At 40.3% G+C, this 18,632-nt stretch overlaps 1 protein-coding gene across 12 annotated transcripts in view; it reads right to left on the reverse strand.

Annotated features, from left to right (window-relative positions):
* Nucleotides 1-16,718, reverse strand: part of LOC140360508 (uncharacterized) — a 29,033-nt gene extending 12,315 nt beyond the window's left edge. For 2 of the 12 annotated variants that reach the window (XM_072445728.1, XM_072445727.1), the window contains exons 1-14: nucleotides 16,363-16,718; nucleotides 12,204-12,261; nucleotides 11,570-11,665; nucleotides 10,837-10,890; nucleotides 10,520-10,698; nucleotides 9,964-10,082; nucleotides 9,763-9,840; nucleotides 8,319-8,921; nucleotides 7,596-7,661; nucleotides 7,411-7,515; nucleotides 6,774-6,986; nucleotides 6,138-6,306; nucleotides 4,578-4,874; nucleotides 87-3,650 (exon numbers count right to left, since the gene is read on the reverse strand). In XM_072445728.1, coding sequence (XP_072301829.1) covers nucleotides 87-3,650; nucleotides 4,578-4,874; nucleotides 6,138-6,306; nucleotides 6,774-6,986; nucleotides 7,411-7,515; nucleotides 7,596-7,661; nucleotides 8,319-8,921; nucleotides 9,763-9,840; nucleotides 9,964-10,082; nucleotides 10,520-10,698; nucleotides 10,837-10,890; nucleotides 11,570-11,665; nucleotides 12,204-12,261; nucleotides 16,363-16,466 — 5,705 coding nt within the window. In that variant the 5' untranslated portion in view covers nucleotides 16,467-16,718. The remainder of the gene's footprint in view (nucleotides 1-86; nucleotides 3,651-4,577; nucleotides 4,875-6,137; nucleotides 6,307-6,773; nucleotides 6,987-7,410; nucleotides 7,516-7,595; nucleotides 7,662-8,318; nucleotides 8,922-9,762; nucleotides 9,841-9,963; nucleotides 10,083-10,519; nucleotides 10,699-10,836; nucleotides 10,891-11,569; nucleotides 11,666-12,203; nucleotides 12,262-16,362) is intronic. The other 10 variants (XM_072445730.1, XM_072445739.1, XM_072445729.1 and 7 more) reach the window with 10 other exon arrangements.
* Between the last annotated feature and the right edge of the window lie 1,914 nt (nucleotides 16,719-18,632).

Consider the following 18,632-nt stretch of genomic DNA (forward strand, 5'->3'; position numbering starts at 1 on the left):
TCGATTGCTGGCACGACAACACCGAGCGTCCCTCCATCAATCACCCAATTTGTGTTTTTTTTTTTTTTTAAATCGCCGTGACTCACCGCTCTTTGGAGTCCTGCGATTGGCCGAAGCTCGTGCGAGGCTCGGGTGTAACGCCGGTTTTGTCCAGAGGAGGGAGGCGTGGAGCTGGGAGCGCGCTTTGAGCTGCTTTAACTGCGAGAGGAGGTTTGTGGGTGACTTTGGACGCAGCGTCGATCAAACTTGTGCTTCTCATTTTCTGTTTGTCCTCGTCCGATTTGTTCAGGTCCTCTTTTTGCATAACGGCAGCCATTTTGGTGTCCTTCCTCTCAACGTCCTGTTTCCTGTTCAGCTCTTCCATCCTTCTCCTCACTTCCCACTCCGCTTGTAGTTCTTTTGCTTTTCTTTCCTCCGCTTCCCGATGTTTCCTCTCCTGCTCTTTTAAATCCTTTTCGTTTCTTGACCTTTCCTCCTCGACTCGTCTCCGCTCTTCCTCCTTTTTCCTCATCAGTTCCTCTTCCTGTTGCTTCCTTCTCTCCTTCTTTATTTCCTCCTCCAGGTGTCTCTTCATTTCGTCTTCGTGTTTCTTCCTCTCTTGTTCTTTCTGTCTTTTTGCCTCTTCCCTTTTGACGTTTTCCTTCTTCTCCTCCTCTTCCCGTTGTTTTCTTTCCTTCTCTTTTCTCAATTGTTCCTCTTCAGTTCGACTCCTTGATTCCTCATCCCTTTCTCTTTCTTGTTCCAGAAGTCTCCTCTCTTCCTCTATTTTCCTTTTCATTTCCTCTTCCTGTTTTTCCTTTTTCTCTTGTTCTCTTCTCAGTTCTTCTTGACGTCTCTTCTCTCCGTCCTCTTTTTGTTTTCTTTCTCTTTCTTGTTTTTCTCGAAGCTCATGCTCTTTTCTAAGTTTCTCTTCTTCTAAACGTCTCAGTTCTTCGTCTTGACGTTTTTTCTCCTCATCCTCTCGTTGTCTCCTTTCTTTCAGTTCTTGCTCTTTTCTTAATTTCTCTTCTTCCATTTTCCTCTTTGCCTCTTCTTCTTGTCGCTTTTTTGTTTCTATCTCTTTCTTACGTTTTTCTTCCTCAAGTCGTCTTTTCTTTTCTCTCCTTCTCTCTTCTTCCATTTTCCTTTTCATTTCCTCTTCCTGTTTTTTCTTCTCTTCTCTCCTCAGCTCTTCTTCCTCCTTTTGTTTTCTTTCTCTTTCTTGTCTTTCTTTCAGTTCTTGCGCTTTTCTGACTCTCTCTTCTTCCATTTTCCTATTTATCTCTTCTTGTTGCTTTTTGATTTCCATTTCTTTCCTTAATTTATCTTCCTCCTCTCTCCTCCTCTTTTCCTCCTCAGCTTGTTTTTGTTTTCTCTCTTCTTCCTCTTTTTGTTTTCTTTCTTGTTCTTGTTTTTCTCTCAGCTCTTGCTCTTGTTTAAGTTTCTCTTCCCTTTTATGCTCTAGCTTCTTCTTTTCCTCCACTTCCTTTGTCTCCTTTTCCTCTTTTATTTTCTTCTCCTCCATCTTCCTCTTCATCTCGTCTTCTTGTTTTTTCAGTTGTATCTCTTTCTTTAGGTTTTCTTCCTCAAGTCGCCTCCTCTCCTCCTCTCTCCTTTTCTTCTCTCCAGCGTCTTTTTGTTTCTTCTCCTCTTCCTCTCTCTTTATCTTTTCCTCCATTTCCCTCTTTTCCTTTTCCTCTTTTAATCTTTTCTCCTCTATCTTTCTCCTGGTCTCCTCCACAACTCGTTTCCTTTCCTCCTCCTCTCTCCTCTTTTCTCCCTCCTCCCGCTTCACCTTTTCCTCCATTTCCTTTTGCTCTTTTTCTTCTTTTAATCTTTTCTCCTCCATTCGTTTCTTCTCCTCCTCCTGCTTCCTCTTCTCTTCCTCAAGTTGTTTCCTCTCCTCCTCCTCTTTCCTTTTCTTTTCCTCAGCTTCTTTTAGTTTCTTCTCAGCTTCCTCTCTCTTCCTCTTTTTCTCAATTTCTTTCCTATCTTTTTCCTCTTTTAACTTTTTCTCCTCCATCTTTCTCCTCTCCTCCTCCACTCGTTTCCTCTCCTCTTCCTGCTTCCTCTTCTCTTCCTCAAATCGTTTCCTCTCCTCCTCCTCCTCCTCCTCCTCCTCCTCTCTCCTTTTCTTTTCCTCAGCTTCTTTTTGTTTCTTCTCAGCTTCCTCTCTCTTCCACTTTTTCTCAATTTCTTTCCTATCTTTTTCCTCTTTTAACTTTTTCTCCTCCATCTTTCTCCTCTCCTCTTCCTCCACTCGTTTCCTCTCCGCCTGCTGCTTCCTCTTCTCTTCCTCAAGTCGTCTCCTCTCCTCCTCCTCTCTCCTTTTCTTTTCCTCAGCTTCTTTTTGTTTCTTTTCAGTTTCCTCTCTCTTCCTCTTTTCTTCTATTTCTTTCCTGTCTCTTTCCTCTTTTAACCTTTTCTCCTCCATCTTTCTCATCTTTTCTTCCTCAAGTCGTCTCGTCTCCTCCTCCTCTCTCCTTTTCTTTTCCTCAGCTTCTTTTAGTTTTTTCTCTTCTTCCTCCCTCTTCTTCTTTTCCTCCATTTCCTTGCGTTCTTTTTCTTCTGTTAATCTTTTCTCCTCAAGCCGCCTCCTCTGTTCCTCCTCTCTCCTTTTCTTTTCCTCCTCAACCTCTTTTTGTTTCTTTGCCTCTTCCTCTCTTTTCTGCTTCTCCTCCATTTCCTTTTTCTCTTTTTCTTCTTTTAATCTTTTCTCCTCCATTTTTCTCCTCATCTCCTCCACTCTTTTCCTTTCCACTTCTTGTCTCCTTTTTTCCTCCTCTTCCTCTCTCTTCCTCTTTGCCTCAATCTCTTTTTTCTCATCTTCCTCCTTTTGTTTTCGGTCTTTTTCTTGTTTTTCTCTCAGCTGTTGCTCTTTCTTAAGTTTTTCCTCCTCTTTCCTCTTCTCCTCTGCCTCTTTTTGTTTAATTTCTTCTTCTCTCTTTCTTTTTTCCTCCATTTCCTTTCTCTCTTTTTCCTCTTTTAATCTTTTCTCCTCAACGTTCCTCCTTGACTCCTCCTCTCGTTTTATTCGTTCCTGCATCTCTCTCTTTCTGTCCTCTTCCTCCTCCTTTATTTTCCTCAGAATTCTCTCTTTCTCTTGTCTCCTCTCCTCCTCCTCGTTCCTTAACTTCTCCTCCTCTCCTCGTTTCCTCTCCTCCTCCTGCTTCTTCTTTTCTTCTATCTGTTTCCTCCTCATCTCTCCCTCCTGTCTCTCCTTTTTCTGTTTCAGTAATCTCTCCTCCTCTTGTCTCTTTCTCTCCTTTTCCTTCCTGATCTCTTGTTCCTCATCTAGAACCCTCCTCTTCTCCTCCTCCAAAAGTCGTTTCCTTTCCTCTTCCAAAAGTCGTTTCTTTTCCTCCTCCAAAAGTCGTTTTCTTTCTTCCTCCATAAGTCGTTTCCTTTCCTCCTCTAAAAGTTGTTTCCTTTCCTCCTCTAAAAGTCGTTTCCTTTCCTCCTCCACAAGTCGTTTCCTTTCCTCTTCCACAAGTCGTTTTCTTTCCTCCTCCAATAGTCGTTTCCTTTCCTCCTCCACAAGTCGTTTCGTCTCCTCCTCGTATTTCCTTTTCTCTTCCTCCTTTTTCTTTTTACTATCTTCTTCTTTCTTTTTTAATTCTGTCTTTTTTGCTGCTTCTTGTGATGGCATTGCCGTGGTTTTCTGTTCAAAACTGTACAACAAATACATAATGCTACTTAACTCTTGTGAAACTCCAGTATAACATGTTGAATTTGCTCACACAACTGTATCCTACAAATGTACTTTAAATACCTCTCAAATTATTGTTCCTTCCAAATCAATATAGGCATTTTATGAACTTATCACCGTTGCCACCTTAGCCTCACAACCAATCATCTGCCTGAACATTCATTTAAAGGTGCACTATATGTAACGTTTCTGAAAGGGGTCTGCCACCTTCTTGTCTCTATGGAGATGTTACCGCTTTGTCTGGAACGTTTGAATGAATGAAATTGACTTTGTATTTGGGCCTCAAAACCTCTGCCGTGGACACAATAAATGGATTCCTTTGGCGTATTCTTCTGGCGGCAGGGAAAAGGTCATCCCCCAAAAAAAGGGACGAAAAAAACTGAGCCAAGGACTGGACACAAATACTGACAAATTTGACAGACTCTGGACAAAATGGGATACGCCGGACCTCATTTAAGTCTATAGCGAGATGTGTTGTGCCATTTGTGTATGTATGTTCTCACTCTGTCTCATGTTTTTGTTTAAATAAATCAAATAATGAAAAAACTGTTAGCAGAGCCACCTATCCACAGATCAGCGATAGTTTAAGTTTAACAAGCCAGGAAACGCAGTCACGACTTAGCGACAAGCAGGTGACAAACAAAGGTCGCATACAGTAGTACCCCTTTAAATGCCCTCTCTCTGTGCCCTCTAGCATCCTATAGTAACAGCTCTGTGCCCCAGGCTTTTCTGTTCCATCACCACAGCAACAGAACCGTCAGCCACCTCAGCCTCTCCATCTCCTCCTCTTCAGTAAACCTAAATATCCTTTCACTTTCTCAGGCCTCGTATATTTTTGTAAATCGACAACTTTAGTATTTGTGACTCTTTTCTCAACACTAATACTCACCCAGGGGAACGTCTCTTGATCGTGTCCCGTTTAGAGTCGTCCTCCTCCAAAAACAGACCCGCCGAGTCGTGCGCTTGGTCAGGCGACTCGAATATATCCTCCAGCTCGGCTAATGGGGGCGTCTCGTCATTGACTTTACCGTCAGCGTCCTCCGCCTTTGTGTCTAACTCTCTTTTCGGGGTTATGAAAGCGGCTACGACGCTGGTGGAGGGCTGCTGAGGTGTGTTGCTGTCACTCATGGAGAAGGGCCAGGGAGGGGGAGGGGCTACGATCAGCTCTGGGTGGGACGGGCCCGAACTGGGGGGGCACAAGTCAAGTTTATTTGGGGTATTATTTTGAAGGGAGTTTAATTTCTTAGAGCAGCGGTTCCCAACCTTTTCTGTATTGAGCACCCCTAACTCTGTGTCAGTATCCCCGATATGTCATGCTCCAGGGTTTATTTTGAAAATCTGACAAAGGGTCCTCGTACCCATGGTTGGGAAACACTGAATTGAAGTAACGCCGTGCAGAGGGGTTGATAAAAGGCAGCAGTCAAAACCTCAGCTAGCGTAGCAGTTAGCTGGTGTTAGCTTGGCTGTATGAGTGCAAGTCAAAATACCAGATATTGTGCATTAAATGTGAAAGTGTCTATATATAATAAAAATAGTGGAAACAATTTGTATTTCAGATCCTTGTGCCCTGACGTTGTGCTGAGCGTCATTAGTGTGTTTCGAGCTGCGTTCACACTGTGTCGATTTAGTCCTAATGCAGATTAGTTTAGTCCTGATTTAGTCATGGTCTGATGTGGTGTGCGTGCAAACGTAAACGCAGTAGCACACTTAAAGTATACTAATTCCAACACTGAATCAGACTTGCTTCCAATCACTAAACATTATAAGTATCTTTCGCAAATATGTCAGTAAGCTGCTGGACAAAGTGGATTAAAACAGTTTTTGGGCAACAATTCTTTATAAAATGATTTGTATTAAATTAAATTGATAAGAATTCAACTATAACAGAGTATATTTATGGCTTTTGTTGTTTCCGTCTCCTGTCTGTTGCTGCCACCCAATCACAGCCTGCTGCTTTTGACTCTCAACCACTAAGTCACGTCTAAATCCAATCACAAAAGTCAGCACACACAGTAAGTACTTTCAGCTTCACCTGTTTCACCACTCTATTTCCACCGCAGCAGCAGAACCATCCGCCACCTCAGACGTCACTGACAACTTCATCATACTCTACTTTATTACGACGCTAACACTTTTACCTCTGTGCATCTCTAGAGCCAAATATAATCAATAATAACAATTCACCACGAAATCCTCTGGCATAGTGTGGTAGAGTCTCATGCCGCTTCTTCACTTGCAGCAACAACACACAGATTTCCTCCTCACTAAGGTTTAAAAGTGTGTGAGTTTAATGATTATGTCAAGTATTTCGAAGCTTTAGCACAGGCCACTGCGTCGACTGCTTCCCCAAACACCCACCGTCATAACCATGCATCACAACCTCGTCCTGAGTAAGTATTTAGGGCTGATATTTCATGCTAGACTCCAGACCACTCGCACATAAACTCACCTGTGTCTATCGCGCTGTGCTTTATGTGTTTCAACAGCGTTTTTTGGAAGTGCTGTTGGTTTTACTGGTTCTCCGGATGCGCCGCTGTTTGGAGTGGGACGGTCGCGTCGGGTTTGATCGCTCATTTCCTCCGTAACAGTTTCCTCCTCAACGATGCTCAGACACAGCCCTGAAAAGCAAAGACAAGCAAGTCAATCATCTGTTATCGTGAACTTTTACAACGACAACTGGGTTATGAAATGTTATAACGGTCAGAATCTTTACTCTTTTCTTCTTTTCTTTTTAGTACAGATTGAGTCCAAGGATCCTGCAAGGACTCATAATAACATTGGCCAGAAATAACATTATAGTTTAGCAAATACCTGCTGCACAAAAGTTAGGCAAATATGAACAAAAAAACTGAAAAACTACTGCATTGTTGTTTTGGAGTTAATTAACAAGAAGAAGAACAAAACCTTGCCGTGCACTCTTCAAAACAAGAATCGAAAGTAGTATTTTATTATATTTTATTACGTTGTATTTAAGTTATGATTGTCAATATTCCCCTTTCTCTATTGCATAGTTAGACGTGGCCACGGCTACAGCGCTTTGTAAAAAATAAATATTATAAACAGAGAAATGCACCACTTAATGTACCTGACTGTAGTGTGTGTGTCTTTGCAGAAACATTATTTTGCACGGGGGGAGTATGGCTCAGAGTGGATGAGTTTGAGAAGGCGGGAGAGCGTAGGGGCAAAGACAGAGGCAGAGTGGACAGAGGTGCAGGGGTCAGAGGGTCGCACAGGGCATCCAGGTCTGGGCTGGTCTGCAGTGGTACAGGGGCGGGGTCTGGAACAGCTAAAGCCCCCCCTGGAGGTCAGAAGGGTGAAGGAGGGAAGAGGTGACAGACAGAAGAGTGTAAAGGACACGCAGAAGAACTAGGTTGAAGTATAGATTTAAAAAACAAAAACAATTGTGACAAAGATGAACGCTTTATACTGTTTGTAAAGTGCAGTTAATTTTGGGATTTTTCCTATTTGAACAAATGCATAAAACAGTTATGACCTGTTTATAGGCACCATTTTGAGCCCTTTATACCATTCAAAAGATGTAATATTTAGTGCTGAATTGCCAGTTGCTATGACAACGAGCCTACTTTTACATCAGTCTGAAACACATGGCCAGTTTGCAGTGTTTTTCTTGCTTCATATTTTGTATTTGAGTCTACTTTATTCTTACACATATTTTTGCATGCCCTTAGTCTTCTATATTTTTGAAAGATATGAATGAATACCTGGAGGAGCATGAGTTGAATCTTTAGCATCAGCAGAAAAGAGTGAGGGAGAGGAAGGGCGAACGACAGAGGAGACAAGGTGAGGCTTGAACATATGAGACCGACCTGAAGGGGGCGGTAAAGAGTGTTCAAATGTGATAAACTATAGGGATAAGTTCATTAAAGCGGATGAATAAAGTACGGACCGGAAGCTGAAGTCATGTCGTGCTCAGCTTCCGCCTCTGGAGGGCGACGTTGGCATGAAACAGGAACTGAAAGGCAAGAAAAGAGAAATGTAGAAATGACAGAAATGTGGAAATGACAGAAGTTATCAAAGGGAAGCAGCAAAAAGGGGGTCAAAAAGCGAAACGGGAATTGAAAGAACACACACATAACCAGCTTAAAATAAATGTTACCCAGACAGATCTCAATAATACAATAAAAAAATGAACTGTTGCTCTTACATAAATCCTTTTCCAAATAAATAGTTTATGTTAAGCTAATGAATATTTGAAATACATCACCTTAAAATGGTTTGCTTTGGATCAACATAAAACTATTACATTTAAAATAGGAGACATAATATATTAATTACATGGTCAACATTTCATTTTTTGAGTGCGCATTTTGAGTAACTAGTGCTAAATATGACTGACAATCCGGCACATAATTAAAACTATGGGATGCCTCACAAGTCAGACACCGACAAACCATGACAACACGCTTTAACCAACACACAGCAAACCTATTAGTGTTTCCAAAACAGTTTGACCTCAGGGTGGGTCGAACTGGGCAACGGGCGCAACACGTTTTCATGACTTTTAAAACAAGAACCATGCATTTTTTTCTTGCCGCTTAGCAACAGCATACAAACACAATGCAAAGTTTCAATCACGCATAAAATAAAGAAATATCCCGTCTGCTGATACCTTTTGCCGGCCCTGACTGGAAGATTTTGGGAAGTAAAGGGGGATGAGAGAGGGATTGCGAGACGGGGTCAGACAGGGACACTGGGGGCTTGGTAGGCGGAGAGGTCTTCTTATCCACATTTGTTTTAGCAGTAGGTTGCTTAGAAGCAGGCGTTTTGGATGCATTTTTAATAATACCCGCAGATGACACAACTGATGAAGGAGGACATCTTGGATCCTGATTTAGGCCCATTTTTTGAGTCAAGGAATTTGAAATAACAAGCTGTTTTGACTCATTTCTAATCGTTTGCAAAGGGATAGAGGATGGAGTTGTTGCTATGGTTACATCCAAGGGAGCGCTCTTAGAATGCACTGTAGTTAAGGTGCCAGAATCAACAGGAAGTGAGACAGGAAGTGCTACGGATGTGGTAGGTAGGCCGGAATCTTGAGGTTTAGCATCAGGAGTTTGAATGGTTAGCTTTTTGTGCTTGGATCTGGGGGAGGGCTGAGGGGAGGGCCCAGGGGAGGGCTGAGGCTCTGAGTGGACGGGAGCGGAGGAGAAGGCGTGTCTGGCGTGGCGTGGAGAAGGGCGAGGGGCGTTGGGCAGCGGCGGGCGGGCTGATGCTGGATGGATAGATGAATGGAGGTGAAAGTATGAGAACAGAGAAAAACGGCAAACAAGACAGAATGATAAAGTCATAATGGAAAAAAATGGTTTTGATTATATAAGTAAAATGATATGGATTGGTGTGATTTGTTGACTGTGAAGTGAGAATTAACACGAGAATGAATGAAGAGAAGAACAGAGAACTGATAATCAAACACATCTGATGTCAGTTAATTAGTGATATTTTAGAGGGGCTGCTGTATTTAGAAGACAACGTGCAATCCATTTTAAACAAACTTTTTAAATATTTTACTCTTTCATTTTTGTCTTTGCCACATTTGTTTTGAACGGAGAGAAATCAGGTAGTAATCAGATGTTTGGAGTGCACGCAAACAGCTTTTCTTTTTAAACATTTTAAACAATTCATATTTATGTAAAAAGCTATGTAGATAATACATATTGGCTCATTCTGTAAGAGAACATTGACCTCTTGACCTAAAGTCTTTATCTCTACATTTGAATCAATACTACATTTGAATCAATACCACCGTCACTGATCCTAGGTATGTTTTGCCTGTCTAAACGTAACTCACGTTAAAAGTGGCCCAAATAATCTTATTACATGTAATTAGTAACACTACAGCTGTCCATATGACTCCAGAGGATTTAGTACATAAGTGTGAATGAGGGAGGAATGCAGTTTGAACCATGGAGAAAGTGTCATAAATGTGTGAAATGGCCTGAGCAAGAGAGCGTCCCAGACAGAGAGGCTGTGGTTGTTTACACCGTCAAGTCTCCCACAGATGGGATCAAAGAGCGTGAAACGGGGATGTGACTGGGGGAGAGGGAGGAAAGTACCTGAAGATGGGACAAAAAGCTTCTGATCTGGAGGAGGAGGAGCTTGGCGGTTTGGGCGAATGAGAGTGTGTGAAACAGCTATGGAGGAAAAGGAACAGGATAGACAAGATGAGACGTAGAGTCAAAGGTGGAAATGTATAGACGAAAAGGGGAATTGAAAGTGATTTTGAAATACAAACGGTGGCTGTATTTGGGACCGACCTGTTGCGCTGAGAGACTTCCTGTCCTCCTCTTCGTCGCTCTCGTTGAAGTCGTCCAGGTTCCCGATGTCAGTGGGTTTGACGCTCATTAGACTGGCCAGACTCTGCATGTCTTCATCACTGAGATAAGGAGACAAGATGATCCACACATGGATATAGTATGATGTGTAACTATGATGATGTGACTGTACATTTATATACTGTATTATTCTGTGGCTGTGAATTAAAAAGCTCTTAAGACTCAGAAGCACCTGAGCATAGGTATTTATGTAGATATATATATATATATATAAGTGTTTTACCCAATTTTCTTCATGTAACAAAGTAACATATGTTTGTTCCAGAACAGAAATATTATAATTAGTCCCTTACAGGAGAATTTAGTAGCAACAATGACATAAAAAGAGTTTGCTGTGTATAATCAACCTAATTATGTTACAATCTTATGAATATGATTATATAATCTGCAAAGACTGAATAATGTGAATGAATCACAGAAGTCAAGAAATTGTCCAGAGATAATAAATATATGATGTGTAATAAATAACATGACTCACGTGGCTTTTCCTTCTCTGATGAAGACACAGGACAGGGACAGTTTAAGTGTGGCCTCCACCACTTTCACAGACAGAGGCTTCAGCTTCAGCGTCAGGTCGGTCTGTGTTGGCGTGGGACTCGCAAAACGCTTCATGTTGACGTCTGCGGACGCCAGCACTTTACGATGGCCCTTGTTCTCCTGGAAAATAAATTGAAAAACTGGTTTATGTCTTGAATATGCAGCCTATAAATCATATGTTTGCCTTTCTCAAATGTGAAGTCACTCATAAAGTCAAGTATTTTCATAATGAATGAGATCATGAGATTTGATACTGACCCCCTCAAGGACAAAGGTCCACTCTTTGTCCTCAAACTCTTCTGCATTAAGATCCTAAAAACATCAAGCATAAGAATAAACATCAAATAATGTTAACAGACATTGTATTTACCAACTACAATAAGTATACAACTATTGTTAAGATATTCATTGTAAATTATTGCTTTCAATTGGCATATGACCATGTGGTTATATTCCAAGATGAACATTGCAAACAAGAAATAGTTTGTAATGTTGTGTTTGGTGGTAGGTGGCATTAAAAAAAAAAACAACAACTCTATTTTAATTTGTAATCTTAAAGCCAATAAACACCAGAACATCAATTACATACATACTTTGTGACATGACACATGGTGTGCAATAGTTTTAACTGACCATTAAAGGGTATTCCCTTCTTCAAACTTTGTATTGACAAAGTCCCTTATTTAAATGGACTCTGCAATATCAAAATGGACTAATTTTATAATCAGATGATGTTTAAATCTAGGCTAAACTGTTCTGTTTAGCTGTGCATATGATTGTAAGAATTGTACAATGTTTTTGTTTGTTTGTATTGTGATTTTAATTCATATTTTCCTATTCTGTAAAGCATTTTGAATTACTTTGAGTTCAAATTGTTGTCTTCCTTTGATAATCTTGAAAAATAAGAAATCGACAGTAAAGTGCATATACTTCACGGTTCACTCTGTCCGTTGTGTACAGTGTAAACAGGAGGTCGTGTTACTGATGGTACCTTGAAGAGAGTGACTGAGATGTCAATGTTTTCGGGGACGGGCCACACCACCGTCCCTCTGTACGGGTTTTTGATGCCCGGCTGCCAACTGTGGAGCTAAAACACAACATCACAGATAATACCTGACAATTATATTCTTCCCGCTGCACGCAATTTACTTTGACTAATTGTCTTAGCTTTAGGCAGGAATTAAATATATTCATAGTTGGTATGTAATATATTTAGATTACATAACATAAATAATACTTTCTCAATCTGTCAATTATAACGAATAATTTAGACAGAATATATTGTAGGGTTAATGTGTTGAGTTATTACAGTGCAAGTTTGATTATTTTAGTGAACAACAACATCATGTGACAACAAATCATGTGCTATAATAAATTGCATAAGAGGGAAAATAATCCTTTCTTAATCTCTTGATATCTCTTTTATCCTCTTTTGCCATTTTACCCCAAACCACCTACAACTTTTTGTTTTAACACTTCAAGCGTCAAATTTACTGACGTGTTTTCACTTTATGCATGGCTTTAACACGAGCATAAACGACGGCATTCATGTTTTTTACAGAATAATTTTAGAACGAACACTTCAGGTCAGATTGTGTAATGGAAACAGTGCGTTTTGCCTTTACCTTGGAGCACATGCGTCGGTTTCTCCTGGTCCACACCACCCTCAGTTTGTCCGGCTGCCTAAGAAACACACAACACAAGTCAAAACAGAGACGACACACGTCTACTCACTGCAATGTTAGGCCTAATTCACAATCCACCCGCTACTGTATGTAGTACAAGCAGAAAGGTATAATATTGTAGCAATAGCAACATTTCAAAGTCAATACCACAACACTTTTAATGCCTACAATGTCGTTTTCAATGCAGTTCTTCCAATTGTTCCATGTGCTGTTGTTATCGTGCGGATGAAGATTAAGTTTATTGTCCAATTGATGTGATTTTGAAGTATATCTTTTAGTATCAGTCATACCTGGGTATCGATAGTTTTATAATATAGCAGGAAATAAAAATGAAACTGTTATTAAATGTTAGTTTAGTGGATTCACAATACATCAATAATTCTTGAACCTAACACACAAAACTCTCTCATGAAGCCCTTGCTCTTCACGTACAATTCAGAGGAACTAAAACAAGCGTATTCTGTTTTATGAGCAACTAAATACACCACAGCATCACCAAACTGACGCTACAATACCAAAATCCCTAAAAATCAACTCTGAAACTGTCAAAGCATCAATTGAGAGTACATACCACCAGTATTGTCTGCAGAGCAATGCCGTAGCTAAATGGACATGGAATTAAGATACAATGGCCGACTTGTGCTTTAATTTAATAATAACTAATAAAGCTCATATTATCCAATAGAAACAAGTACAGAGGCAAACATGAGGTCTTGTGACTGTCATTTCCCTATAAGATAAGATAAGATAAGATAAGATAATCCTTTATTGTCCCACATGGGGAAATTTCATTGGTGCAACGCAGGTAGATACAGAGGCAGATACAGAAGAACAGATCACTTATAGGAAGTCTGAAAAACACTTTCCGTAGAAGATCTCCTATAAATAAATAAAATAAAAACTCCCATAGACAAATAAATAAATAAATACATAAATACCATTGCATGTGACAGTAATTGCACATGAATATGTGTCACGACAGCGCATAGATTGCACATGAATTTCACAGTAATTGCACATGAATTGCACATGAATTCCAACAGCAATTGCACATATGACAGAATTGCACATCAGTATTAGGTTAGGTCAGTATTGCGAGTGTTCAGTACTAACAGTTTTTGTTATAAAGTCTGACAGCAGCAGGAATTACCCCTCGGGAGTCAAAACCTTTGACTTTTCCAAGTGTAAATATCTTATCTTTTTTTACTCAACATAATATTTCATTTTCTATAATATATAATAAACAAACAAGAGCGTTATTTGAGGCATATGGCACTCACGTTCCTCGTGACAACTATACTAAAGCATAGTTTATATGTGGGGACCTATTTACATCGTAGACATTCCTTTTGTATTTTTGAACACAGCTGCCCAACGGGAAGTGAAACAGGAAGCTCAAAGTCACGTGACCTGCAACTGAATGGGAGGCGTGGCTTTTTACAGGAAGAGAGAGCCCCAGGTAATAACATACACCCTTAAATACATTTTAATCCGAATATTACGAGCTTAAAACCAAACTCTCTGCGGGTGATAACATGTGTTTCTTCAGCTTGTGTGAAAGACAATGGTGCTTCAGAAATAACCCAGAACCAAAATAAGTTCAGATCAAAGCCCGGTTTCAATTATACTTCATTGAACCAGCTCAGTAAATATAGTGGTGCCCTCTAGTAACGTGTAATTATATTCTATAGTGTGGTTTTGTAACAGTCCAGACAATAGTGAGGCTCGATTGAAGATAAAGACAGAATCAGGCTCTTTGTCCTTCTTTGAGTCTATAATGCCACCACATTTCACCCTGGGCCATGAAGGGTGCGTTTAGATCTGATCTGGTCCAGTTCTAGTCCAGGTTTGAGTCCACTTTTGTCTGCTGAGTCTCAATTTTGATGCCAGATGAAGTGAATGCACCCTAACTTTTCAATAAACAACAATTATGACAATTATGGCGGTGCAAAAATGTTCATATTGTACTGTCACTTTTCTTTTACGTATATATCTCAGTCAGATAGAGGAAGTACTGTATAGTCTAAAGCATCTTCTTTTGTTTAGTCTTTGAAAACCAGACTCTAGGCCTCAGTTTGACATTATATTCTATTACAATTTTCCTTATTGTCCCTTTAAGAGAAGCCACAGCAAATTTCATGTGAAGTAGATTTTGGTTCGCTTTAATTTAATATCACAAAATAATAAGAATAATACAATGTTCTGGAAAAAATAAATGCTTTCTTTGTCCAAAAAACAACAACAACACATGATATACATATTATATACAGTGCTATTGTGAGTTTATTCAACGTTTATTTTATGATAACGTTATTGTCCAAATCACACCTGAGAAGAAAAGTAACCGTGTCCCATTTGTGATTTCAACAATATTTACAAGTTCTAGCTGTGTTTGACCTCATACTAAACATTTTGAATGATTGCTTAACTGCTGCTTAAACTATTAAAAACTATAATTATAAGTTTAATATTGTGTTTTGGGACAAACCTTGCAGCCCAACAAATTGTGGGTGTCACTAAGAACCTCTGGTTGATAAACAAACGTGTGATTTAGTCTTCCCCATCCCCAGGTTCAAACAAAAAAACATGTGGAATAGATTTGTCTTTGTGTCTGACTTCTTCTGACTGTAAACTGTATTCTTGATTTCCCCATAACAGGGAGTGGTGCTTATTTCCTAATCAGTCTTTGCCTTCTGTTTCTTGTGTTACTGTGAGCCGAGTCATCACATTAATGCTGTCGGTCCATAAGTTTCATGGAGTAATTATACCACTCTGACTGATAACAGTGTGTCCGTTGGCAGAAGTCCAAAGATCTTCTAACAGGTTCTTGATCATTGAAAAGGACAGAGCCACGATAAGCTTAAAGGTACACTATGTCACTTTTTGGTGTGACCTCTCTGTCTTCATAAAAACAGTCCGGATGTGCAATCGTTTTTCATAACCCGTGTTTCATCGTGTTATTTTAATGATGATCGTGTGTTGAAACGGTGTTGGACTCTCCTGCTTAAACAAAGGTCAACTTCTGTGGAGAAGCTCAGAAAGAAGGCATATTTTCTAGGTATTTTTGAGCAATAAAAACACCCACGCTAGATAGATGATGATAACACATCCGTGGAGACATGCAGGTGCTGGATCCCCCACCATAAAAGTTATGTAATACACCTTTAAGTAACATCACTAGGAGATTATGTTATTGTCACTAGACTAAATAGTGTCATTAAACTAATCATTCATGTTTTGTGCTGTAATTCATTCTATAAATCATTATAGACACAGTTGGCTGGTTCAACTACAATGATTTGACTGCAGTAATACAAGTATTAGTGTACAAGTAAACTAGGTCATGTCCTATTGCAAAACTGTAGCAGACAATGAAGTTCTGTCAGACTAAATCTATGTATTCTAGTGAATTATTAGTGAATGTATATGACACTCAGAGGGAATGTCTGTCTCTTTCTGTCCATATTCCAGCTGCAAACGCTTCAAGAAACAACCATTCCCCAGAAGCCCGCACGTTTGTCCCGTCACGGTGCGGTGTGGCCCGGTGTGGTCCGGTGTGGTCCGGTGTGGTCCGGTGTGGTCCGGTGAGCACATGTCCCACATCAGTCATGAGCACACGCTGCGTCACCGGCGGCGCTCAGCTGTTTGGCATGACAGGAAATGTCACCGAGTCATTCAAACCGACCACTACACCCTGCTGCTGCTGTCTAATGGAACGTTTCGAGAGCAGACATATAATATATAATTATTAAAGTATTATGTGCGCAGGCTTTATTGTAATTAGATCTGCTTGTGGTAATTCCTCTTTAAAGGCAATTTTATTTCGCCTGATTACCCCCATGGCTCTTTCTTATGACATAATGAGCCAACTATGAGCTATTTAGTACTGACCGTGAATAAAAGAACAGGTCAGGGTGATGTTTTATTTACAGTCGGCTTCTCTTGTGACGCTAAACACGCGCGTGTAGCGGAAACACAAACGGTGAGGTGACGCCAACGCGCACACAAACCCGTCTCCAACACACAATCAAACCCAACACTGACCAATCAAGCCAATCATTAGACCCTCTCCAAACCTCTCCAAACCTCTCCCACGTACCATTTCTTCGTGCACTCCAAGACAAGCTCCTGGTACGACGCCACGAACTGGAACTTCGAAGCCTTTTTCCCCACGCGCTGCAGTCGCTTCCACACCGAAGTCATAACTTCTCTCACCAAAACAAAATAAAAGTGATTATTATCCGGCGCGCGCCTCGAGATCGTTCAGCCTTTATAACCCCAAATGTATTGCTGAAAGGATCGCTTCACACACGCTCCAACTTGCGCTTCATTTAAGAGGTTGAAGTGAAATGACGCGCGCGAGAGAAACGACAACAACAACAACAACACACAAAAAAGGATCGACGTTCGATGAGGAACTGAGTCGTGTAATGTCGTCATATGGCGCATCCAAAAGCTCGAGCGGCTCTGAGGAGGAGTGTAACGACGGGACACGAGCTGTAATACGGCCTCCCGCGTGCGCACGTGGGGTACAACAGCTGCAGGCGCGCGCGAAAGAGAGAGACTGAGGGAGGGAGAGAGAGAGAGATGCAAAGTGGAGGGATGTAGGCGCATATGCAAAGGGTTATTCCGGCCCCGGACTGCACAGACACTCGTTATTACAGCACATTAGACTTTGCTCTTGTCTGTGCCACTAAACTTATCTCCGCGGTGACTTGGGCCGTTATCGACTGGCCAGGGGCTCTGTACTGTACTGAGCATGCATCTGCTCCAATGCACCGCGTCATATAGGAAGAGGAACACGCATAGGGACAGAACTATAGTCGTGAGGTTCTTGTGTGAATAGAACGACGGTTAAGCTCTGATTGTGCCGTTGCATTTCTGTGGAACACTTGATAATGGTGTGTTCTGCTGCTCACAAGACCTTGATTTAACAGAACTTAACAGAACTACTTCATATAAGGTTTTGGTCATTCATAAAGACTGTATTATCCTGTAACATGAACGTTGTATGTATATATATATATATATATATATATATATATATATATATATATATATATATATATATATATATATATATATATATATATATATATATATATATAAAGTGTATATCAGTTTGAGTTGATGCTGAAAGTTTGGAATGTAGGATCTGCTTGTTTGTTAGTTTGTTTTTAGGGAATATTTTCTTGTGATTGTCTTAACATGTGTTGATTTTTTTAATTTACTTTGGACAAAATGTAATATTTATGTCAAATCCCCCCCCCCCCCTTTTAATGCATTTGCTACCCTTTTTTATGTTATTATTTCAATACATAGCCTCTTCTCTCTGGTTCTTCTGTTTTTGTGTTGTACTGTTCTCTGTTCTACATTTAAGAACAGAAAAGAAACATTCTTCCACATTTAACATTCCTGGTTAAAGAAAAAGAAATAATTAAAAGTGTATGAAAAAAGTCATTCACAACTTCAAGCCCCCCACCAAAATATTTCTGACCCCATTTTAAACATGACTTTTAGTCTTCATCTATTGAGTTTTTAATAACTTCTTAACATTTGATTGACTGACTTAGCTCACCAGTACAGACATATGATTTACAAGCATTAAGACTGACATATTACGCCATTTTAAACTTGAATGCTTCACTGTTTTATTGTGCAAAAATATAAGCCTTTCTCATAACATTGCACATACAACACTGCATAGTTTGACTCCACATTTGGCAGACTGTGGCAGGCATGAAAGATGGAAAAACAAGTGAACAAAAACAGGAAGGAACAGGGCACGGAATGAATGAGTTTTCCAGGACCAACATGGGAACATTTAGTGTCATTATTGCCTTAAATGTGGTAGTTATAGCAAATTGGTCTAAAGAGGGTTTGGATGCCAAGTTAAGCCCGAACATGTCCCAAAGTATTTCTTACTCATTTCCTGAATCAGAGCCACGTCATGAGTCGGAAAACTGGTGCAATGAATTACATCAAGGTTTGAAGTTATAGTTAAGTTGTGAACATTTATGTTAGAATCTGGTTTAGCCCAGAGTCCTTGTTTTTAGACCTTATTTAGTCCTGGTATACAATCCTCTTTTAACCCTTGAATCCTACTGGATTAGCTCATGGTTCAACCCTTTTAGCCCTGGTTTGGACCTGGTTTAGGCCTGTTTTAGTTCTAGTTTAGCTCTGGTTTAGCTCCAGATTAGCTATGGTTTAGCTCATGTTTAGCTCTGGTATAGCCCTGGTTTAGCTCTGGTTCGGCCCTGGTTTAGCTCTGGTTTAGTTCTGGTTTAGTTCTGGTTTAGATCTAGTTTAGCCCTGATTCAGACCTGGTACAGTACGGGTTCAGTCCTGTACTTTTTGCTTTGGCCTGGA

This window comes from Eucyclogobius newberryi, unplaced genomic scaffold (genome assembly GCF_026437365.1).
Source record: "Eucyclogobius newberryi isolate DKJ021-1_F unplaced genomic scaffold, fEucNew1.0.hap1 SCAF_15, whole genome shotgun sequence".
NCBI lineage: Eukaryota > Metazoa > Chordata > Actinopteri > Gobiiformes > Gobiidae > Eucyclogobius > Eucyclogobius newberryi.